Source organism: Adiantum capillus-veneris, chromosome 21 (genome assembly GCF_014529385.1).
Source record: "Adiantum capillus-veneris isolate H3 chromosome 21, ASM1452938v2, whole genome shotgun sequence".
In the NCBI taxonomy this organism is placed as follows: domain Eukaryota; kingdom Viridiplantae; phylum Streptophyta; class Polypodiopsida; order Polypodiales; family Pteridaceae; genus Adiantum; species Adiantum capillus-veneris.
This window is the reverse complement of record NC_140951.1, coordinates 84,909,367-84,935,321: the sequence shown is the minus strand read 5'-3', so window position 1 is coordinate 84,935,321 and position 25,955 is coordinate 84,909,367. Positions and strand designations below refer to the sequence as shown.

Here is a 25,955-nt window from a genome sequence, read left to right as displayed (position 1 = left end):
GCATGTGAATGTTCCATCCACTGCACCTCCTGATCCTTTAGGACTATCTCCCTCTGAGGTTTTACTACCCGATGGTAGGAGTCTTGCCGAAGTACAAGAGATCGAACGCTATATGCAAGCAACAAGGGAGAGGGAAATTGAGAACCTACGAAGGCTAGAACAAAGTCGAGCCTTGAAAGCAAAGGCTCCTATGACAACAATCATGCCAGCCGAGCAACGGAGTGCTCCCAAGGTAGCAGTCACGGAGGGGCAAGCAATGGGGAGCAATAATGCTTCCACTTCGAGGGAAACCTCCAGCACGCCAGGCCTAGATGGGATATTCCTAAACGAAAATTGGGAGTATGACCTACAAGCAGAAGCTTTAACTGATCGGTACACAGGACACACCTATCATGTGGGTTGGTTAGATGTTCTACAATCCACATCGGGTGCTACTAGCATAGATGAGCAACAACAGAAAGTCTGTGATGTCCTCCATAAGATTGTCGAGTTAGAAAGACAGAACACAGAGATCAACATGCCTTCAACAGGCCTAATGAGATTCTTGGATACGGGAAAGGCCAACCAACCAACCCTATCACAAATGGAGACTCCCTCAGTGAGCCCCATTGATCCTCCATATGTTGTTTCACCAGGAGCCTCAATACAATCTGAGCCCACAAGTGGCAGCTTTACCTTCCCAGATCTAGCTCATCTTTCTCTTAATGACACTACGGCTACCATGCATATCCCAGTGGTGAGCATGACAAGAAGTACACCATGGAGTTCATTTGTTAACACTGCGCCGATGCCTAGTAGCACAGTGCCCCCAACTATACCTACATGCATGTATCAATCATGTGCACCTGTCGTACCTCAGCCTCATGTAGCTCCTACACCTCCGATTATTCCAAGAGCTTACAATCCACAATGGCATTATCCAAGCTCTTATACAAGTGGAGCCATGACATTCAATAATAACATGCCATATCAGGCACCCCCTATGCCTAGGGCCACGCCTGTAAACTTTGGACCACGGTTTGGTACACCACCATACGAAATATGGGACCCAAGAGCCGCGCGTATGCCAAGGCCAAGGCCAACTCCCATCTCACATGTGGTTCCAGGAGCACATACACCCATTATACCTGCTCAAATAAGAGATTTGGCAGCATTTGCTCAAACTATCGTTCGCTCTATTGCGGAAAACATGCGTAGTGCACCTGATAGAGAGCCTAGGAGCAAGGCAATTCAAGTAGCTAAGCTCACACAGAAATTCAGTGGAGACGGAGATGCTAGAAAGCATATGGAAGTCTTTGAACATGTGTGCGATTCCTTGGAAGAGCACAATGAGCTACATAAGTGTAAGGCTTTGAGTTTGACCGTAAGCGGAAAGGCTGGAGATTGGTATAGAACCTTAAGAGTAGAAGAGAAAACGATCTACTCTAGTCTTAGGAGACTGTTCTTAAAGGAATACATACGAGAGGAAGTACTTTGGGGTGTAGCCTCTCAGCTCCAGAAAGCCCAACGAGAAGAAGGTGAATCCGTGAGAGACTTCATTAGTTGCCTAAAGAATTTGAATTCTCGATGCAATCCAAACGAGCGATTCAACAACAACCAATTCCTCGATAGATTCATTAGGGGACTACGACATGAAAGTATCTATAATGGCCTAGTCATTAGAGGTATCACTACTTGGGAAGCAGTCACCATGAATGCAATCCAATTGGAGGATAATTTAATGATTGCAGGAGAAAGAGTGTCCGTCGAGCCGAAGTCTAGTAGCTCGCAAGCGTTAGGGCATGAGCCAATGAAGATAAAGCCAATCGTGAAAGAGCAAACGATATCTGAGATAACTTTGGCAGATCTCACCAAGGCCATCCAAGAAAGCCTTAGGGGTAATCGTGCTCCACAAAACACTCATATGTATCCAAGAAGGGAGCAACAATGGTGCTCAATTTGCTTGGGCCCACATACTACGAGTGAATGCCCTACTTTCAGAGTAAAGTTTAACGGGACTTGTAACGCGTGTGGTAGGTATGGCCATCAAGCGAAGGATTGCCTAATGCTTAAACGCATCATGGAAAATAGACCGCCTATAGCTTGGCCAGACTCACCTCGAGTTCCTGCATTGATGCCTACCCCACCCATGGAGCAACAGTTGCCATTACAGCACATGGTCCCTAGAACCCAAAATGTGGTCCAAACCACACCATTGCCACCTCCAGTGCTAGGACCGCAACTCCCTCATCCAAGAGTTACACCTATGAACCAAATAGGTTGCGAGTCATCTAGTACTTATGTAGATTGCGAAGAGGACATAGACTCTAGTATCACCTATGGAGTCGACATGCTTGAGGAGTGTCCCATGTACTATATGGAAGACCATTGGGGACAAATCAAACCGGTATATCAAGCTACTGCGCTAGCAGCAAGAGGCCAAAACATTAATAGTTTTGCCAGGAGACCACCTCTTCAATGCTACGAATGTTGTGGACCACATCGAGTAGCTGAGTGCCCCATTAGAATGCAAAAGAATGCTGCACTAATGCAAACAAGTCAAGGGAGTGCATTGGCAATGCCAATACTCACTTGTAATCGTTGTGGCATAGATCATTTGATCGCACAATGTCCTAACAATCCAAACGCACCGAAAATCACACCATTGAACTTAATAGAGATTGTTGATGGGACACCACCAACTATAAACATAGCACCAGTGAATGCACTCACACGGTCAATGCTCCAAAAGCAAAATTACATCCTCGAAGAGAGAGATACTGCATCCATTGGCCGATCGAGAAAGAAGAAAACACGAAGAAAGAAATCCCTTAATGCTTCTAGCTCAAAACCTAGTTCAAAGACTAACATAGGGACACGAGAGGATCCCGTGTATATGAATGACCCTGAGGATGACTCAGATTCGATAGAGACCACGGAGACCAAAACTGTTACTACAAAGGAAAAAGACAGTGAGGAGGATCACGAGAGGGAATTACGACGAACACCAAAAGAGTATTCAAAGTTAAACCACCCAGTTGCGAACCCCCAAGATAAGCCACGAGAGACAAAAAATGAGGATTGCAAGAAAAAGATTGGAACCTATCCAAACCCAACAGTGGAAATTGAACGAGTCCAACAACTGAGGGGTTTGGTGGAAGAAACTCAACGAACATTAGAACCTGAACCCAAACATATCCAGATGTCGGACACAGTGTTTCCCACACAAGTTCAACCTCAAAAGAACTACAGGCCGTTAGCTATACCCAGTATCATTCGGGAAGAGAGTGAGGGTAGGACATCTGAAAGTAGACACACACCTTTCCTACTAGAGAGAATGTTTGGTGAGGGAATGCCCGACCCCCTTGAGGAAGTGGAGATTCCATCTTCACCATTCTCTTGTCAGGGTCCTACGTCCCACAAGATGCCATTAAATGTTGCCAAATTGATGGATTTCATGTCTTCAGAAGTTAGAACCACCATCATGTCTAAACTATATAAAGACCCCGAGCTAGTCCCAGCTCTTCGAGCCTTCCTCAATGGAGAATTACAGGCCGGATTACCACAGTTTGCACATATGAACAAACCTGACTCGGTAATGAATGATGAGGAACATTTAGCACCACCATCTGACCTAGCGGGACATGAATTTGTAATTGAAATACCCGTTAACAAGTTGGGGCAATACTTTGAAGGTGATGAATCTAATGCTACTCTACCAATCGCTACTAAAGGATTAACTGTAAAGGGGGTCCTTGACGGTGGTGCGCGAGTCAGCATGGTGACAAAGAGTTGTTGGGAGTCTATGGGGAGACCTCACCTTGAAGCCACAAGCGTAGTGATAAAAATGGCTAATGGATCTATTGTTACGCCTATTGGAATGCTAAAGTATCTCAGGATCAAGGTCTTGGGACACAAGGTAAGGCAGACTTTCATTGTTATGGATTTTTCCAAGCATCCTATGTCATTTGAGATAATCTTAGGGCGTCCATTCATGAGGGAAGCAAAAATGGTGCATGACTGGTCCAAAAACCACGTCTACTTACAGTTCCAAGACTCTGTCATTCGAGTTGATCTTTTAAGTGGTCGAACGCATCCTCTAGGAAATAAATTCATCATTGATAATCGATCAGACACAACAATTCACTCAGCTCCATTACAGTATTGTTACACGTGTAACGAAGATACAGATATTGGGGAGAACTCTCCTTATATGGATATCCTACCCGGAATGGCTGAGTCAGACAATGTCGATTGGATGCACCTAGCGGCAACTATAGATACATGGGGAGCTAGAGGAACAACCTGGGTAACACCAGATGGGGAAGAGATACCACACATTGCACCAGTAAACATGTTAGGTGTAGCGCATGTAACATCCGATGATAAGAAAGAGGCACACCTACCTGAGAGTGAAACCGATGATTCCTCAAAGGCTTCAGGCCAATACACATCAAAAACGGAATCTCAGGGAGAAATGGATTCAGAACCTGAGGAAACATCGAGTGAACCAAGTATAGAAACTGAACACTCAAGGCCTAGTACGACCATCTATGGTAATTTATATGAGAGTGAAGAAGATACAAGCGAAGATCTATCAGGCGAGTCGAGTTCAAACATTTACCAAAATCAAAACCTTAACAAGAAACAAAGGTCATATAAGAGACGACGATATTGAGCAAATGTGAGAGCTAGGATAAACAAGGAAAGATCTACTGCAGAATGGCTTAGCTATCTAGGGGCATGTGATGCTCATCGAAAGCTAGTAGACAATTGGGATGAACATCTCCAGAGTGTCATGTGGTGCAACCCGCGACCCATTGACCTCGCTCAATTGGAGGTTACAGAGCCGAAATTGAGTCGAACTATAAGAAGACGTCAAAACCGAGAGTTAGCACAACAACAAAAGGAGGCAGAACTAAAAGAAAGATCTCCGTCAGGACAAGAGCCTGCTGACTTACATACGGCTCCTGAACATTTTAAATCTTATACCACGGGGGAGCGAAAGGTTGTGTATGCCAAAGCCCAACGAATACCTACCAATGGAAGCAGTGGAGTCTATGATGGTCCAGCGGTAGTTAAAGAGATAGAATTAGCAGAACCAGGTGAGGAGTCTAAACCAGTCTTTATTGCTCAAGACCTTACCGAAACTGAAGAGGCTGTACTTAAGGAGCTCCTCAAGGAATACAAGGATATCTTTGCTTGGACATATCATGACATGAAGGACGTTCCACCTTCTGTGGTGCAACATACAATTCCCATGATCAACATTGCTAAACCCGTCCAGCAACGACCCTATCCAATAAATCCTAAGTACGCCAAAATTGTACAAGAGGAGATTGAAAAACTTATCCAATGTGGATTCATATACCCTATTGAGCACTCAGAATGGGTTTCTCCAATAGTCATTGTGCCAAAAAAGAATGGGAAACTAAGAGTGTGCGTGGACCTCAAGAAAGTTAATGCAGCTACTAGGAGAGATCATTATCCCTTGCCATATTCAGAACATGTGCTTGAAAGAGTTGCGGGCAAGGAAGCTTATAGCTTTTTAGATGGGTACTGTGGTTACAATCAAATCACAATTGCATTAGAGGACCAAGCTAAAACTGCTTTTATCACAGAGTTTGAAGTGTTTGCATTTCGTGTTATGGCTTTTGGCTTAACAAATGCCCCTGCTACATTCCAACGATTAATAAACACTGCGTTTAAAGAATTTCTAAGAGAGTTTTGTGAAGCTTTCCTAGACGAACTTTGTGTTTATTCTTCTTGGGAGAAGCATTTGTTATATCTACGAAAAATATTTGAAAGGTGCAAATTTTATCGCATCTCATTGAACCCTTTCAAATGCCAATTTTGGGTTAAGCATGGAGTCATTCTAGGGCATATAGTGTCCAAGAACGGGATATCCACAGATGAGAGTAAGATTAAAGCCATTGCAGATTTGCCACCACCTACTAACTATAAAGGAGTTCAAAGATTTATGGGCCATGTTGGTTATTATCGAAGGTTTATTTTAAACTTTGCCGAGATAGCGCGTCCATTGTACAAGCTTCTTATCGAGTTTCACTGGACGGAAGAATGTCATCAATCTTATGAGTTATTAAAGAAGGCCCTAACAAGTGCTCCAATCCTACGAACACCTGATTGGAATGTACCTTTTCATGTGCATATTGATGCATCAAATTTTGCTATTGGGTGTGTTCTAACTCAACCAGGAGAACATAAATTGGACTATCCTATTAGCTTTGTAAGTCGCCAATTAAATGATGCCAAGATGAACTACACTACTACAGAGCGCGAAGGTCTAGCTATGATTTACGCAGTAAAGAAATTTCGCTATTACCTTCTTGCTACCAAGTTTGTGTTTTATGTTGATCATCAAGCATTGCTATATTTGGTAAGCAAGCCATGTTCCACACGTCGAATTACACGATGGTTGTTAATTCTTCTTGAGTTTGACTTCACCGTTGTTGTGAGGCTTGGGAGGAAACATGTCATGGCGGATCATTTATCTCGTATCCCTAATGGCGAAGCTCCTACGGGGGTTGATGATGAATTGCCTGATACTCCTTTGTTCATTGTTAAGACAATGCCTGAATGGAGTGAAAAGATTATTAACTTCTTAGTTAATGGTTTTCCATCCAAAGAGCTGCGAAAAGATATAGCTCGAAAATTAATCAAGGAATGCGAACCCTATTGCTTACTGGCTGGAACTCTCTATAAGAGAGGAAAAGATGATGTTCTTAGACGTTGTGCCCGCGAGGATGAGTATTTATATATTCTACAAGAGGCACACATGGGTGTAGCTGGTGGTCACTTTTCAAGAAAGTTGACTGCCCGAAAGATCTTACAGTCAGGCTATTGGTGGCCCACTCTGTTTAAGGATGCATCACTTTTTGCAAAGGGATGTGATGAATGCCAACGCTTCAAGAAGCCACAAAGAGGGGATAGGATGCCTCTACATCCCATCAAGGTAACCCAACCATTTGAAAAGTGGGGCTTAGACTTTGTAGGACCGATTAGTCCGGCTGCACGTAACACGCAATCACGATATATCATTGTGGCTACTTACTATGTAACCAAATGGGCTGAAGCAAAAGCAACACGAAAGGCGGATGCAAAAACAACAGCTAAGTTCCTCTTTGAGAACAATATCACACGTTTTGGATGCCCCTTTGAACTTGTGAGTGACAATGGAACTCATTTTATAAATGAAGTAATAAAAGAACTCACATCAAACTTCATGATATCTCACCACAAGTCTACACCCTATTATTCCCAAGCAAATGGCCAAGCTGAGAGTACCAACAAAACTCTCATCTCGATTTTGACAAAGACAGTTGAGGCTCATCGCACTGATTGGGACCTAAAGCTTACATCACCTTTATGGACTTATCGTACTGCGTATAAAGTTGCTATTAATTGCACACCATTTAAGATGGTGTATGGCCAAGAAGCAGTTATGCCATGGAAGTTTGTCATTCCTAGTCTTCAAGTAGCTTCTCAAGAAGGTTGGGATGGTAACCCCTTAGTGGAACGATTATATATCCTGGAAAGGCTAGATGAAGAGAGGCAATTAGCTGTGCAAAATACTCTAGTGGAGAAGGATAGGAGAAAGAAGTGGTTTGATAGCCATTTAAAGGATAAAGACATCAAGGTTGGTGATAAAGTTCTTATGTACGGGGTACGTAATGAAAAGAAGAAATTGAAATACGCTGGTAAGGGACCATATCGAGTGTGTGAAATTACCCCGCAAGGTACCATTCGTGTGGAGTTGAAACCATTGGATTCCTTAATGGGAGTAAATTCAAAAGATATTATGATCCTCTAAGCCAGGAAGAGTTGCAAGCCATCCATCAAGAGAAGGCTGCCAAGGAATAACCAGAGCATAAAAAAATCCAAGCAAGAGTTGAGGCTCGAGAACGACAACAACGTCTTAGACGCCAACGAGAGGCTAATCTAAGAATCACGCAAGCATTTTTCGAGGACACAGATGACGACTCATTAGAATCTGAGCCACCCCTACGATACCCAATTGAGCTAAATAGCCCCTATGGGAAAGTACTATACAATGCCTCATTAGATACGGGAGCTAAACACAATTTGTTGTCCTATGGAGTTTGGTGTCAATTAGGGAAACCGACCCTATCCCCGAGTACGATGCAAGTCAAGGGCATTAATAAAAAGAAAACTGCTATTCTTGGAGTCCTTCAGACCCCTGTTGTCTATGACAATGGAAGCATAGTGCAGAGGTTTCTAGTCATGCCCGCGGGAGCTATGGAAGGCAACGTAAACCTGGGACGCACGTGGATGTTGGCAACCAAATGCACTATTGATTGGGATACTGGTAGTGTCACGACGCGACCACCGACTCTTACCCCTATCATTCAAGCAAAGTCACCTACGTTGCAAACTCTCGCAAAGTTGAAGGATAGCCAACATTCACAAGCCAAGGTGGTTAACTCGTCTTTGCCGGCTACCCATGAACCTAGCACTTCAACACTTGTAGTTGCAGCAAGCAGTAATATTGCAAGTACTCAACCTGCACGACCTAAGAGTACATATCAATGGGTCCCCAAGGCGTTACTTCCAACTACCTCAACCCTCCTATCCATTCCAAGAAAAAATTCCCCTTGAAAACCAAGAGCGCGCTCTAGGAGAGTCAAGACCAAATCACGATGGATTCCAAAACGACTATTAGAAGCCCAAGGCTACTATGATGGAAATGAGCAAATCTGGGTACCTAAACGTAAAATGTGTCCTTCCCTATCGACAACAAACCCATATAAGTCAAACAGTGTAACGCTAAAGCCAATGGCAGACCGTGGGAAGGGAAAGATCTTAGAATGCTACACACCTAGTCCAGAGCTAGTTTGGGCTCCAAGGCAAAACTAATTTATTCCACCTAGCTCAGTAAGGAGGGAGTTCCATGAAGCTTCTAGCTCCTCATGTAATACATCCATAGAGGTAAAAGCTTCTACACAGCCTCCACCTACAATAGTGGACCTCCATCAAGCTACAAAGGAATCCACACCTTCCAGTGTTCAAGAATCACCTGATGAACCACTTCAAGTTCGATCCTGGGAGAGTACCTTACCACCCTTGCAACTCGACGAGGCACCTAAGATAATAGAAAACTACTGGAAAAAATCTTCACCTATAACAACTTGGAACAACTAGTTTCAAACGGTGACGACATCATTTCAAACGGTAAGATCTACCCAAGGAAGGGGGGAGTGTTTGTGGACATCCATTATTCACTTGCTTCCCTCTCAACCTTTCTCCCTGACCTCTTAATCTCCAATCTTAGGAAATGTATATATAAAGCCTTATACTCACAAAAACAAGATAAAAAAGTAAAAGAGCAAGAGCCATGACACAAAATCATAAAAACAAATTATGCACAAGAACACGACCCTTATAATATTTGCACTCTAACCATCATCTATTTGTGTACAGATATGGCTAGTACGCTAGAGTCATCCACTCCTGCCTTGGGTGAGAGGTACCCTCGTTACTTTTCACAAATATTTCACATGGTCTTTCCAGTGCTTGCATGTGAATGGGATTTGATAGGTACGCTAGCATGTGAGAGGAATTTTGAGGAGTTAGAATGGCTCATACGTCTCTTAACCACGTCTGATCCATACTTAGTAGGGAGCGTTTCTCCCATTGCACAAGCCTACCCTTTTGACCAAGATGACTATAGGCGTCTAGTGACCTTCTTAGTAAACATGGGCACCTATGATGAAGAAGAAAAATTACAGGACTACACGGATGGCACATAGGGTCTCATGGATGATGACTTTGTTTATCTCGACGACGAGGATAGGGGTTTAGCCTTAGGGTTTTCCCCCAACCTCTACAATATCCTATTCCCTTGACTCTCTAGGGGGAGTGCAAATAATTAGGTTAGGGTTCCTTATGTTTTTTGTTGTGTTCAATAAGTGTTGGTACCTTTTCCCACTAATGTGCCTCCTGGAGGTATTCCTTTTGTTTCCTAGTGTGTACAGGAGCGTGTTGCTATTGATAGGATTTGGACCTTCATGGAATCTTTATCTCGACTCACTCTTCAAATCAAGCGCGACCATCGACACAAACAGGTGTTTCTTATCCATTAGCATTGCCCCTTATCTTTTTTGCATCTATGATTGTCTGCTTTAATTGTGATTGGTAGCCTAATATTCACCGCATTTGCTTAGTATCAAACATTTAATTAAATGTAATTTCTTGTCATAATCACTTGTCTAGGTTTAAAAATCAAGCAGTCCGACTAAGCTAGTTTGACCAAGTTAGGTGTTAGAGATCTTCTCTTAATATCATGGGAAATGCCTTCCTAATAATCAATGGTTACTTAGGTTCTTAATCCGATTTAGGCAGCATTGTGTGAAATGTACTAGGGCTTTCTAGTGGGCTTGACCCTATTGACCTTTAGCTTAAGTATTATAAAGGGAGTTTACTAGTGTGATGAGCCTGGAGAGGTGTATCAGTGTTATATGACCCCCCAAAGTTACAAAATTAAAATGCTGAAAATGAACAAACAAAAAATCAAAGTGCCACAATGTAAAATCTTAAGCTGGAAGAGAAATATCAGCTTGATTTGGTACTTCACTCACATGTATTGCCTATGGTACTAGAGCCCTAGAGCTTCCCAGTGTAGGCGCTTTTCCTTGAAAAGCAAAAAACCCAAGGCATACAAAATAAGCACACACATCAAATTGAATCACTGTGAAAAGACTTTGGGGGGTCAAAGAAAAGGTAATCAGTCAGGCGATGATTTTATGAGAAATTTCTTTTATCGTAGCTTAACTACAAGGTCCTCTAGGTATAGCCTCTAGTCAGCCCTCGAACATGAAATACTTGGCTCTCGCGATTAAACAACTTAATTAACCAGAGAAAATTAAGAAGCTTACCCATGGTATTAATAGTCGATCTCTAGTGCCTTTCGACCGTTAAATTAGCGACCCCAGACTTGTTTAATTTTTTACCTTTACATCTGTTTATGCATTTGATTACATTGCAATTTAATGCTTATTGCTGACAAATTGTTTAAAATTCTGTTACCAATCAATTGTCTGCCTAAAATTGCATATGCTTTTTAATCGCTTATGAGAATGCAATTACTGTGCAATGTTGTTTGATTTTGCAGTGACTAATGAAGGCTAAGGACATTCATCTCAAATGCTCTTCCACCTCGACCTACGAGCTTCAACTCCATAGCTTCCGAGGACAGAATCTACATCAGGAAGGGGGACATGTTAACCCTCACGGCTCACAGACACCCTATCACCTACGAGACGGACGTCGTAACCTACGGTGGACATTGTATTATTTATTTGGTAGAGTCAGGTATCGGGCTTGTCGGTCCAATAGGAAAAGGGTAAGAGTGATCGCCGATGAGAGGCGCACTCTAACTGGGACATTCAAGGGATTAGTTGGCTAAGCATGGGCGCCCAAGTGTGAATGGGGTGAGCTCATATAAAAGCCAACTAAACCTAAAATTCACTCATTCTCTCATTTGTGCAATAGAAGAGTGCTCTTGCTCCATCTCCATCTCCATCTTCTTCTTCTTCACCTCCTTGTGTGTGTGTGTGTGTGTGTGTGTGTGTGTGTGTGAGAGAGAGAGAGAGAGAGAGAGAGAGAGAGTGCGATCGAGCATTGCGGCGGCACGACGGCGGTGAAGCGGTTGAGCGCGACGTAGCAGCGTCTCCTTCTTCTTCACGGCGAGGAATCCTCCACGGCAGGAGCATAGAGCGATGAGTGACACACCATTGCCCTCTTTTGAGCTTACTAGTTAAGCTAGTTGTGTGCTTGGAGCCGTCTGTGGCTCGCACACAGTGTTAGGCAAGTCCCTTGCTTCGACAGTGCGGCAAGGAGCGCACACTGGACAAGACCCTTTTCCAAGAGGTCTTTCACTTGGTTCATAATCTCTTCATTCTGTGCTCGGCTCACACGGTAAGGTGGCCGGTTTGGTGGTGTGCTTCCAGGTATCAGATCAATTGTATGATCCTCAGGCCCTCTAAAAAAGTAATCGGCATGAGTGTGGAGAAAAATCTTGGCGTTCTTTTATTCAGGTCAAAACATATTCGACCTTTATCCATCGTTCAATTCTCTCCCAAAAAAATGAGTAAAGAAACTGAAGTTCATCAAGTACAATCTCTGAGCTCTTCATTTGTCAAAGTCGCTTTCTCGGACCGGTAGTCAATCGTAGTTCTTGTGGAACCAAGGGATCTCGAGTAGAACGTCACTCGCGTGCCCTGAACACCCCTGCCATTGCAAACGAAGTTTGCCAATGCTGGGTGTAATGGCAACATCCCGTCCAGGTGCCACTCGAACTACCTCCGCCTGTGGCCTCAACCTGTCGAGCGTAGTTCCAAATCGAGCCGCCAATTCCAAGTGAAAAGAAGTTTGCCTTGGCTCCTTCAAAAGAGCTTCTTGATCCTTTACTTTGCCCCAAAAACGGTAAAGTTTGTACTTTCATTCATTTGATTCGGTTAAGGTCCCACGCCATGTGGTACTAGTTCTACTTTTTTTATTTGCCTTTTCTTCCACGTCTCTCAGCTACTTTAGAAGTTTCTGGCCTTTCTTCATCTTGTTCATTCGGTGCCTTGTTAGGGCACTTCGCGGAGATATGTCCATGTTCCCAGCATCCAAAGCACTTCCCCTCCCTGATGAAGCGAGCTCTCTCCTCAGGAGTAAGCTTGGGTCGTGCATCCTTCTTTTTTGCGTTGCTCTTTCTCTTTCTACTTTCATTCGCTGAAGTCTGTTCGGCTCGTTGTGTCATGACCTCGTCGGTAAGGAAGGTCAGACTGCCAGAGTGAATGGCAAAACCCCGCTTCGCATGACTCATCAACTCTTGAATAGAAGCTGACTTTTGTTCCAAGCAGTGATCTCGGATCTTTGTAGGTAGACCCAAGGTAAACCACTCGATCTGTTCTCTGAACGAGATCTTCTTGAATGAAGAGGCGGATAGAAAAGAGTTCCAGAATCTCTCATAGTAAGCATCCACTATATCTCTCTTGGTCATCCGAAGATGGTTCCAAGCAGCTCGTATATCGCGTTCATACTCTTGCGTCAACCAAGAAGAAATAAAAAGCCTCTTAAAGTTTAGCCATTTAACTGGCGCAGTCTTGTTTAAAAGAAGCGTGGACCACCAAGTTCGAGCATTCCCCTTAAAATAAGAGGCACCTCTCCGAATCTTGGAGTGCTCTAAGTAGCATCCTCCCGCGAAAGTGATGTCAAACTGCTGTATAAAAGACAAAGCCTTCGAAGCATCTTTGTATCCTGAAAAAGTGTCAAATTTGATCGACTGTCCACCTTCCTTAAACTCTCGGACTTTCTTGCTTTTATCTTCCAAAAAGTCATACTGGTTGGCTTTATAAAAATTCTTCTTGTTCGCAGACTTCTTTGCCCTTTCCGAAGCGTTGTTTCTTGCTTCGCTTTTTGCCCTTTTTTGTCTTCTTCGCTCGAATCTAAAGAGCTAGAAGAACTGTCAGAAGAAGAAGAAGAACTGGATACTCCTTCAAATCGAACACGCTTCTTCTGTTTCTTTGCTTTGTCAAATGTCGACTGACGACCCAAATAACCCAAGAAGTCAGTGCCTTTCTTCTGCTTTTTCCCATGCTTTTTAGCTTTCTTCTACGCGTCAAAAAGTTGAGCAATCCGTGCATCAACCACCTCTTCTAATGCCTTCTCTGAATATTCCTTGTGAGCAGAAGGTTTCTTGAGAGCAGGTTTCGGGGGTGGTGTTGTGGTTTTCTGCCACTACTCGTGCACTTCCTAAAAAGAAGTCTCGCTCATATATTTTGCCAGTTATGGGTCCTTCGCAAAACTGAGCATCATCTTTGTTGCATCGCCGATCAATTGACGACGCTTCATCTCTCGTTGCTCTGCCTGAGTAGGCCATACTCTCTGCCGGAATCTTCGTTGTGATCCTTGCCCGCATCTCCGGATGCAAAGGGAGTCGATTGATCCTTGCGTGAGGCCATAGGTGCTACGGAAAAAAAATTGGGGATTGGATTTCTCGTAGAAGAGAAATCGACCGTGCTTTGATACCACTATAACAGACTTGGAGACTCCCAGTCTAGAATCAATCACGACATCACCAAATAACCACTTCAAAACAGTTCACAGTTCACAATAGATTTGCACTGGCCCAGCGGAGTTCCATGCCTAGAGATATTGGCCCCAAAGACTGGGGCCCCTTTCAGTATTTCTTTATGTATTAATCAAGTGTTCAAAGTACAAGAGAGTGATTCGGGTTTCACTCTCAGACTCTGCGTCCAGATGCTCTGCAGAGTGTGAACCGTCACCACTTATTTAAAGTTTTACAAGGGATGCCAAAAGCTGCGTCCCAAAAGCTTAAAAATAAAACAAAACTCTTTTCTCTCACAAGCTCTCTCTCTAGAGCATAAATCAAATAAAGCAATCGAATTCTCTCTTTCTAGCGTAGAGAAAAAGCTGACGCAAAAAGCCTGAAATTCCGCCGCAATTTATGGAAATTCTGCCACGTCATCAGCTGGTGCTTTTCACAGGTTTTCAGCCTGCTTCTAGGGTTAGGGTTAGGGTTTATGACAGTTTTTAGGGTTAGGGTTAGGGTTAGGTTTTCTGGCAGATTTTAGGGTTTGCAGGATTTAGGATTAGGGTTTTCAGCAGCAATCATGGTTTCGGCTCCCAGGCAGACACGTCATCACTTTGTGACGGGTATAATATTGTGATCCAGTCATGCTGGCTGCTTATAGAAAGTAATTGATAACTTGGAGTAAACTCACGAACTTATACTTCGAGAGCATTTTGGAGCGGGTTCCACCTTGGGAAGAGGCTCCAACTTTAAGGTAGAAGAATTTGGGATAATTATCACTTCTGGCTCTGAGCAGGAGAATCTAGAATCACAATCACTTTGCGTGTAGAGGAATTCTCCGGCAAGATTTCGTCGGGAATCTCTGTCTATGTAAGGGAGCTAAGTAGTGGGCACTCAGGTATGGGCGTCTTCCATGGCCGTGAATAGTACCACACGCAAGCGGGAGACAAGAGTCCAGAGCTGCAGGAGGAGAAGGGGGGGCTGAAATGTTGCAAATCGCTGCCCATGCTGCATCTTGTATTCTCACGCTACTGCTGGTTTTTTTTTTTAAGTAGAGCGGTACACATTGGGTTTAAAAAAATCGGGATAGTCCAGCCAAGTGTGGCCAGCCACTGGGTTTTTTTTATATGGTTCTAACAAGAGGGCGGTACTGGCTGACTTCGTAAAAAAATCAAGCGAAGAGAATTTGAAGCGCAAAAAGGCACTTTCAGCAGCGCAACGTTTCAACTCAACGATTTCAGTATTTCAGCGTGGGAGCTATTGCGCAAAGGGCATGTCTCCTAGGAAGGGGTGCGATAATTGAGAAGAGGTGCGAGCGCCGGAAGAGGTGGCAGCTTGCCAGCTTGATGCCCTTCCGCGTGATGGGATGAGAGTACAAATTCGAAGGGGTACTACCCGGGAAAAGGGGTTCTCGAAACACACCAGGTACACCACACACACACATCTATGTTCTCTCTTTCATTCATAACATTGGAAAAAAAATTCAAGTTACCTCATGCTCGTAGTTGTGTGTATACCACCTTTCTTTTGCTTCCATACAACTCCGGGAAAGGGTTAGCGCGTAGCGGCAAGGGCAAGAGGCTCACAACCTTTGAGTCCCGGAAAAAATTTGCTATGATACCACTGTGAAGAACACTCGTACTATGTGTGTTTATTCATAGCTGAACTTAGATAAAAAACTGAAACTGAACTAGAACTAGAGACAAAGACTCAAGAGATTGAATGTTGTTGATTGATTGAAATGTGTTACAATGGTGTTCTTATATAGAAACTGAAGAGACATGATGAAAAGACATGACCATAGGTCAAGAGACATGACTCTAGGCCAGTAGTCGCGTCCTTTTGCTGTAGAGTCGTGACCCTTTGGCGTAAAGATGTAGCCATTCGCTGAAGAGGCATGATTATTCGCCGTACAGGTGCGACTCTTGGGCAAAGAGACACATCCTTTCGAGGACGGGGGTCTCTGATCTGGTACATCTTCGTATCTCCAAAAGAATCAAGTGAAGAAGGTAATACAAAGACAGAATTCGACACAATCGTAACAATGATGTCATCTGCCCATACCAGCATGTTGTATCCCCCTGAAGCGCTAACTGTCAAGATGACTCAAGGGCTAGTCGAGCATATCTGTCTCTGGGGAGGTCCCATAAACTATGCATGAAGGATAGTGATCTAATAAGTGCCTCGACCGCGAGAGGGGGTCGGCTCGAATAATCTCATGTGGCCATGATGCCTTCGCTCGAATCATCCGAGAGAGATCCTAGAGACTAAAGGCCTCTCCATACATCTCCATCCATCAGTGCTACCAGGTCTGCCAAGTGGTCCTTCGAGAGTCCCCAAATATGAACTCTCTAAAGCATAACTAAGCCACTAGAGTGTCAAAAAGCCAGAGCTTTGTTCGAGGTTCCCGAAATTGAACCTGCAAACAAATCTTCTCCAATCCCCTCAAGGTTGCATAAGCTCTTGTTAATCTAGTCTCTGCTACTCTCCTCAATGAAAACACCGATCCATTGAGATTACCCCAAAAAGGTGCATGCATCTGTATACTCCACCGTCTCATGGCCATAAGCAAATGTGGGTGCTGACCTCCTGACCCACTATGGTGTGATGTTAAAACACCATAACCTTGGTTTTCTCCAGGTTAACAGACAATCGACTATCGTGGGCAAATGTGTACAAAGCGTCTAAATGACATTGCATCCCCTCCGAGGAGTCAGGAATCAACACACTATTATCCGCATATAACAATAGTGGGATCCATGTCCTTGCCAAGTAAGCTCCTCTATGTCCATCCCTCTCAATGTAGTCAGTAACCTCATCCACATGTGGGGAGATGCGCTGAGTGCAAGAGACGGAAGGAAAAAAGGGGGAGAAGGAGAACAAAGCCTATTTGGTAGTGATGTGTGTGAACACACTAGGACCACCGGGGCGTTTTTTCCTTCTTTTGGAGGTTTTTTCCCCCGTGCATTGTATATACGCCCATCACTCTAGGGCTATCTATCTTTCCATTGCACACTAAGTAATACACTCTCTATTGTGTGCCTTGAGCTTCCTTCGTCTTCTCCAAGCTGTGCGCGTTTCTCTGCAACCCTAATTCCAACAATTGGTATCAGAGCAGGTTGCGTCCTCCCGAGCTTAGTTGCAAGCTGCTCCAGCACACGCCTGCTCACTTTCTCCGATTTCAGTGAGGTTTGGCGAGCGTTTGCAAGTCAACATATATTTCGGGAGAACTCGTAGAGCTCAATCTGCTCAGTTTTTTAATTCAGGCTCATTTCGGCCTCCATTTCCACTGCAAGCAAGTCTGCACAGGCAATTTCGTCATTTTGTGCAGAATTTCTGTCAATGCAGTTTTCTGCATAACAAGTACCTTACAATCTTCTACGGTTTGTGCTACATAGCACGTGTTGTTCCCGCTCCGTTTCTCCTCTTTTCAGACAGTTTTCACATTAGGTGCAGCATTTACCATGGCTGACAACAACACAGATGTGTTCAAGATGTTTGCTGTTGAGGACAGGTTGGATGGGGACGATTACCCTATGTGGGCTTATATGATGCAACATATTCTTGTGTCAAAGGGCGTCAAAAATATTGTGCAGGGCATTGATGTACGTCCTGGTTCTGAGGTTGTAGGCGATGTAGAGGATGTTGCAGGTCTTGCTGCAAGGATTGCTGCTATTAGAGTTGTTTTGCCTACGGCAGAACAAACTTGTTGGGATGTAAAGGATGCGCAGGCTCATGCATTGATTGCATTGTCTGTGAAGCGCACCATTGTTCCTCACATTTGTTCAGCAAAATCTACAAAACAAGCTTGGGATATTCTAGCAGGTCTTTATGCAAGCCGCAATGAGGCTAAAATTGCTTTGCTGCGTAAAGAGCTGGAGTTGAAGATTATGCATGAGAAAGATGATATGGACACTTTTCTTGCTGATGTCAAGGATATCAATGAGCAACTTATTTCTGCAGGTGAAGTCATTTCAGACAGTTCCCTTGTGCAGACTATTCTTGATGCCTTACCAGATTCTTACTAGACTTTTGCTACTACTTGGAGACTTATGACCCAAGGAAATCCTGAAGTTGTCAAGTTTGATGCATTGTGCACATTGCTGTTGCAAGAGTCACTTTCCAGAAAAAACAGGACTAGACAGTGTGCAATTGAAGAGGCTTTTATTGCTTCTCAAAGAAAGCGTGGTAACAACAATGCAGCCACTTGTTATGGTTTTGTTGCGAGTGGCTGAAAATGTATCGAAATGTACTATGGGCACCCTCCGTTCCAACCGAGGGGGGGAGTATGTGTCTCATGAATTCAATGCATTTCTGGCTAGTCGTGGGATAAAACACCAATGTACAGTGCCTTATACGCCTCTTCAAATTGATCCTGCTGAAACAAAAGGATCCCAATAGTTGGTCTAGAATATCATCGATCCTAGGAATCGGAAATCTGTTCTCGATGGTGATTTTGTTGAGAGCTCTATAGTCAATGCACATTCTCCAAGATTCGTCTTTCTTCAAAACCAACAACACCGGAGAGCACTAAGGTGAAGTACTCGACTCGATAAGACCCTTTTTCAAGAGGCCTTTCACTTGGTTCATAATCTCTTCATTCTGGGCTCGGCTCACTAGGTAAGGTGGCCGGTTTGGTGGTGTGCTTCCAGGTATCAGATCAATGGTATGATCCTCAAGACGAGCTGGTGGCAACTCGCCTGGCAAGCCCTCAGAACAGCAAACGGCATGAGTGTGGAGAAAATCTTGGCGTTCTTTTTCTAGATCAGACATATTTGTCCTATGATCATCATTCAACTCTTTCCAAAAGATCGAGTAAACAAACAGACTGGATTTCATTAGTTTTGAAACGGTCGAAGCCAATACAATAGGGATAGACTCGCCCTGAAGTTTCACATCAAGTACAATAGTTCGGCCCTTTTCTGTAGTCAAAGTCGCTTTTCTCGCCCGATAGTCGACCACGGCGTTGTTCTTATGGTACCAGGGAATTCCCAGGAGGACATCACAACCTTCCAAGGGCATTATGTAGAAGTCCTCGTGCCCCAAATACCCCTGACAATGCAACCAAAGTTTGCAAATGACAGGTGTAATGGCTACATCCCAGCCGGGTACCGCTAGAACTACCTCTGCTTGCGGCCCCATCCAATCGGGTGTAATCTCAAGCCGTGCCGCCAATTCAGGTGAAATGAAGTTGGGCTTGGCTCCTCCATCAAAGAAAATCAGGGCTTCTTGATCTTTCACTTTGCCCCAAGCTCGGCAAAGTTCTGTACTCTCACCAATCGTGCTTGAGTCAGTACCCATGCAATCTGGAACCAGTCCTACTTTCATTTTGCCTTTCTGACCACGTTCCTCAGCTGCTTTTGAACTCTCTGGCCTTTCTTCATCTTGTTCTTTCTGTGCCTTTTTAGGGCACTTCGAGGAGATGTGTCCTTGTTCCCCTCATCCAAAGCAATTCCCCTCTTTGCTGTAGTTGGCTCTCTCCCGAGGAGTGAGCGAGGGTCGTGCATCCTTTGCTTTCTGATCTTGGGGGCTCTTCTTCTTTCTACTTTCATTTTTAGAAGTCTGTTCTATTTTCTACGTCATGATCTCATCTCTAGGGTAAGTCAAACTACTAGAGTGTATGGCAAAGGCCCGTTTCGCATGACTCATTAGTTCTTAAATAGAATCTGACTTTTGCTCTAAGCAGTGATCTCGGATCTCTGTAGGAAGTCCCAAGGTAAACCGCTCAATCTGTTCTTTAAACGAGATCTTCTTAAATGAAGAAGCGGGTAGAAAAAGCTCCAAAATCTCTTGCACTATGCATCCAAGGTATCTTTCTTGGTCATCCGGAGATGGTTCCAAGCAGTTTGTATGTCGCGTTTGTACTTCCGAGTCAACCAAGAAGAAATAAAAAGCCTTTCAAATTTCAGTCATTTAACTGGCGCTTTCTTGTTCAATAGAAGAGTGGGCCACCATGTTCGAGCATTTCCCTTGAAGTAAGAGGTAGCCCTCCGAATCTTGGAGTGCTTTGAGTAATGCCCTCCAGAGAAAGCTATATCAAGCTGCTGTATGAAGGCCAAAGCCCTTGAAGCATCTCGGAATCCAAAAAAAGTGTCAAATTTAATTGACTGTCCACCTTCTTTAAATTCTTGAACTTTCTTGCTTTTATCCTCCAGAAAGTCACACTGGTTGGCTTTATAGAAATTCTTCTTCTTTGCATAAAATCTATGATCATATGAGTCCGAACTATTTGAAGACGAGTCCTCTGTAGAACTGTCAGAAACTGGGCGAAACGTAGGCTTCTTTGCCTTTTTCTTCCCCTTTCCGAAGCTTTGCTTTTTGCTTTGCTTTTCCCCTTTCCTGTCTTCTTTCGCTCAAGTCAGAAGAGCTAGAAGAACTGTCAGAAGAAGAAGAAGAAGAAGAATTGGATACTCCTTCAAATCTGACATGCTTCTTCTGCTTTCTTGCCGAGGCAAAAGCAGATTGACGACCCAGATAACCCAAGAAGTCAGTTCTTGTCTTCTGCTTTTTGTCGTGCTTTTTGGCTTTGTTGGTTGCGTCAAAAAGCTGGGTAATCCGTGTATCAACCACATCTTCTAATTCTCGCTCTGTAAACATCCTTGGAGTAGGAGGTTTCTTGAGCGCCGGTTTGAGGGGTGGTTCTGTGGCTTTCCGCCACTGAGAGTGCACTTCGTTGAAGGATGTCCAAGTCAAAAATTTTGCAAATTTCAGATCCTTCGCAAGATTGATCATCATCTTTGTCGCATCGTCAACCAATCATCGATGCTCCATCTCTTCAATCTCCGCCTGAGTAGGCCGAGGCGGGCCGAATCTTCTTCATGATCTCTTCCCGCATCCCCAAATGCAGAGGAAGTCGATTGATCTCTGTTGGAAGCCATAAGTGTCGCGAGAAAAAGGATCGGAATTCTCGGTAGGAGAGAAATCGGTTGCGCTCTGATACCATTGTAACAAACTTGGACACTCCAAGTCAAGATTCTAACGTGACACAACAGAGATTCACTTCAAAAACAGTTCACAATTCACAATTGATTCGACACGGCCCGGCGGAGTTCCGTGCCTAGAGATATTGGCCCCAAAGACTGGTGCCCCTTTCGGAATTTCTTTTTGTATTAATCTGCAACTCAAAGTACAAGGAGGGGGGGGGTCTCACTCTCATACTCTGCATCCAGATGCTTTCACAGTGGGAGCCCTGCCCATCTATTTATTGATTACAAGGGATGCCAAAAGCAGAGCCCCAAAAAGCTGCCATCTTTTAAAACAAAGGCTTAAAATAAAGCAAAGCCCAAAAGCTTCCCAAAAAAATGACTTGCGTAGATTCCTTGCGCAATAGCAAGCCCGCAAATCACGGAATTCTGTAGCTCTGCCGTAAGCTAGCTTTTCCACTTTTCTCGCCACAAAACGCGGAGATGTCGTACAATTGCCACGTGGCACTGCGGCGAGTCTGTTGCCAGTTGGGGCGGGTGTGTGTGTACAGTGGGGCAACCACATCACCAGTTTGTGACATCGCCTCGTCCTGTTGTCCTTTCAATATGCCAGTAATCCTGATTCTTGTACCTTTTTGGGACACCGTGTAGCGATATGTCCTTGTTCTCCACATTCAAAACACTTTCCTGCTTTGAAATATTCATCTCTTTGCTCTTCTGTCAGTGAAGGTCGTCTATCTCTTCATCGATTGTTTTTGCTATGACTTGTTGAAGGTTTATCTGATGGGTAAGTCAAGTTATCCGAATGTATAGCAAATCCCTACTTCGCATGTCCCATCAACTGTTGTATAGACTCGGACTTTCTTTCAAGACAGTAGTCTCGAATTTCTTTGGAAAGTCCACAACAAGAACGTTCAATCTGCTCCTTAAAACTGATTTTCTTAAAGGATGAAACAGGTAGAAAAATTTCCCAACATTTTTCACGGTAAGAATCCAAAGATTCTGTCTTGACCATCCAAACATGGTTCCAATCAGTAATCATGTCTCGGTTGTATTGTTGTGTGAGCCATGAAGAAATAAAGGATTTCTTAAATTTCAACCACTTTGTCGGCGCTTGTTTCCTTACCAACAGAGTGGACCACCATGTCCGTGCATTGCCATTCAGAAAGGATGCGGCCCATCTGATCTTCGAGTGCTCTGCATAGCGACCTCCAAAAAATGCCATGTCAAACTGTTGGACAAAGGCTAAAGCTTTGGGAGCATATCGAGACCCTAAAAAGTGCTCAAACTTTACTGCCTGTCCTCTCTCTTTGAATTCTTTGAGCTTTTTGCCCTTCCCGTCGAGGAGATCATATTGATTGGCTTTGTAAAAGTGCTTTCTTTTTGCATAAAACATATGATCCTTCTCCTTTCAATCCTCATCACTTGAGTCAGAAGAAGATGAGATGTTCGAGTTGTCAAAAGAAGATGAGGACGAATTGGAAGCGTACACGCTTCTTCTGCTTTCTGGCATTTTCAAAAGTGGATTTTTGACTCAAGAAACCGGGGAAATTACTTTCCGACGGCTTCTTCGTGTCCAAAAGTTGATTGACTTGGGCTTGGACCGCATCATGGAGTTCTTCTTCAGTAAACATTCTCGGAGTAGGAGGCTTCTTGATTGTTGGTTTGATTGGTGGCTCAATGGCTTTCTGCCACACTGAGCATGCACTTCAGCCATCGATTGCTGGGTCAAAAAATTTGCAAATTGGGGATCCTTAGCAATTGAAGCATCTGCTTTGTGCACTCGTCAACCGGTTGCATCTCCAAGAGTTCATACTGTGTGGGCTGAGGTGGCCCATACTCATTCTCTGCTAAGTCGCTTAAATTTTCCGTGTTGCCTCCTCTTGCCTCAACGGTGGCAGAAGAGGTCGACTGATTCTTTCCGGAATCCATATGTAATGTGGGATTCTTTATAGCTTTATGCCCTGTAAGACAGAGCGATTAAGACGGGAGCGCGCCCGATGCGCGATGTACGAAGGCTGGGAGTGACTAATAAATCCGGGGTCAAGACACGAAGATTCTTCAATCACAATTTCCAAAAGTGCCCAAGTGCCAAGTTTGCTCTTTGATAGGACATGTATGCTTTGAGAAAAGCACACGCCTGATGCTCTGATACCACTGTAACAAACTTAGACACCCCAAGTCTAGAATCTGTCGCAACAAGAGAGAGAATCAATTAAAATACTTCACAACTTTAAAATCACAGTTCAAATTGGTCAACACGGCCCGGCATAGTTCCGTGCCCAGAGATATTGGCCCCAAAGACTAGCACCCTTTCAGAATTTCTTTTATATTAATCTTTGAGCAAAGTACAACTCCCACAGGGTCCTCGCTCTCAGACTCTGCATTCAGATGCTCGCCCTTAGGGCTCTTTTATTCTTACAAGGGATGCCCCAATAGCAGAGCCCCAAAAGCTTCCAACTCAAAAAGCAAAAGCCCCAAAAGCAGTTAAACTCAAAAATCTGTCCAAAAAGCAAGTAGCGCAAAATCCAGGTGCTGCCGTATAGTCTGCCACGTCATCGTCTGTCAGCGTAATTTGCAGACAGTCCGTACTGTCTGTCCACGTCAACAGATTTCCGTGTGTGTGTGTCCAGGTAGCATGGCCACGTCATCATTTTGTGACACTAAGTGGAGAGCTTCCACTAATTTTTCTTGCATTCAAGATGAGTCAATACCCAAGAGATCACCTTCAGGAAAACTTTCCAACCAATGGGGTAGCCAAGATAAACTGACCATGAGAAACAATTTGACATGCCATAAATTTGAATACCCATCATACTGGGAAGCAGCAAAAGGTGTGACTTCGCAAATTCATCTTAAGGCTGCAACAAGACCATCGAGTGAAAATGCATGCATAATTTTTTGTAGTTTTGTGGCAGTCTTGGAAGAAATTCATCATGATTCAACGATGGAGAGAAACCCTCAAGATGTGGATATAAAGATGAAACAATATATATTCGATTTTGTTGCAAGGTTGAGGAATTGACTCAAGCTATGATGAGATGGTTTATTTGTCTTTAAAATTCTCATGAATAAGAAATGAGATTAAAAATTCTCTTTCCAGCTCCAATGCATGATATGTGGACGGTGGCATACTATGCAATCATGTGATGAAATAAAAAGCGAATAGACATGATTTGTGGAAGGTATGTGTGCACAACATACTGTACAATCATGTGATGAAACAAACACCGTATTGGGCATGACCTGTGAAAGGTGTGTGTGTTGGACATACTAGGCAATCATGTATCAATAGGGTACACACATGATCTGTGAAAGGTATGTGTGCTGGACATACTATGCAATCATGTGATGTGTTAACAGCATATACACATGGTTGCGCAGGTAATGTGTGCTCAAGGTAATGTGTGCTCAACATACTACGTGGCAATTTGCTGAAATGTGTGCTCAAGGTAATGTGTGAGATCAAGGTGAAAATTTTAACAAGAAGCAAAAAGATTTACGAACCTTTTCAATGGGTACTTCATGTTGTTTACACCATGCAACAGTAATGCGTGGATCCAAATAATTGATTTTGGATGTACCCAAAGCTACTGTTTTCAGATCCTCCTTGATTGTCATGTCTAGCTTCATTCTCTCCATCTTTTGCTTTGTTTGTAATATCTTCTTCTCCAATCTGCAATAGAATTTCTGTAAACAGCACATACGAGCAAAGGGATAAAACAAAATGAATGTATGCATAGCCTTACACATCAGGATTTTGTTGTTTTTTGGAATTCCCGTCTGAATCCTTCGAAGGTGGCTTTCCCTTTCTTGCCCTTTCCAGATCTTTCTCAAGCTCATCTACTAAATCCTAATGCATTGACAAAGATGCATTACTAAAGCTGAACTACTAACAATAAAAGACCGCAGCATTTCTCTTCTCAACAATCGTTGCTAAATTTCTAGTTTAAAGTCTGAACTTGAAAAAGGATGAAAAGCTGAATGATGACATGCCATCAACACGTCTCTCAACAGTTGCAGTAAGGAGATTGATTTGGTTTGAGGTTTTATTTCTTTGGTTCCTCCCCTTGGTTTTTTTGATAGGTTGTACTGAGGTGGATTGCATCCATATTTTGGCATTGGTCATAGGACTCTTAAGTTTTAGATGCAGAATATTTTTCAGCCCCAGTCCCCCGATTTTTTTATTCTGAGGAGTATAAGAGGACTCCAATATTGTGTTTCTATTGTTGTTGATGTCACGTACAGGTACTTTTTGAGAAGCTGGACCGTTCAGCTTTCTACACCTCTTGGTGCCAAAAGAGCACTAGGCAGAATCGTGTAGACACCACATGGCCAGAACCTTGCCATCCCGTTCCCTCTCTTGCTATTGATTGCATCATTACTGTTGCCCATGTAGTGGTAGCCTGCTAGGGTTTTCCCCCAAAGTTTGGTTGCATTTTGTTCATTGGTCTTCGTTACTAGTAAATGTGAAGCAACAAAGCCTGGTAATCTCTCTCTCTCTCGCCTGGTAATCTCTCTCTCTCTCTCTCTCTCTCTCTCTCTCTCTCTGAAATTGAATAACAGGTCTTGAGTTCAACTCTCCTCGTCGGCTAGATCTTTAAGGTCTCTTGGGATAGTTTCCTACGACGTTAAAACACTCTTCTTCTTCTCTCCTCTCTCTTCAGAAATTAATACATAGTTATTTACTGCAGCTGACAAGTGGAAAATCATGACCGAGCTATGGGCAGCATCGACCCATGCAAGCCTTTGATCATTGACACCTCCCTAGATACTTACCCACTGAGTTTATCATTTTCTTTTTTGTTATTTTGTACACACACTTTTACTTATTCACACAAACTTTGTATCATCAGACCCACCAAGATTGTAACAGTTTGGTCTCATAGGTCATTTTGTCCTTTTGAAGACGTTAATATAAGATTTCACTTCATTTCTCTCTATGAAGTGTGATGGTATTTTGCATTTCATGA

At 43.6% G+C, this 25,955-nt stretch overlaps 1 protein-coding gene across 2 annotated transcripts in view; it reads right to left on the bottom strand.

Moving 5' to 3' along the window:
* The window catches only part of LOC147431273 (DNA topoisomerase 1-like), a 114,337-nt gene that overhangs the window by 18,883 nt on the left and 69,499 nt on the right, over positions 1 to 25,955 (bottom strand). For both annotated transcript variants that reach the window (XM_086493884.1, XM_086493885.1), the window contains 2 exons: positions 24,732 to 24,835; positions 24,490 to 24,658 (listed from right to left, as the gene is read on the bottom strand). In XM_086493884.1, coding sequence (XP_086350010.1) covers positions 24,490 to 24,658; positions 24,732 to 24,835 — 273 coding nt within the window. The remainder of the gene's footprint in view (positions 1 to 24,489; positions 24,659 to 24,731; positions 24,836 to 25,955) is intronic.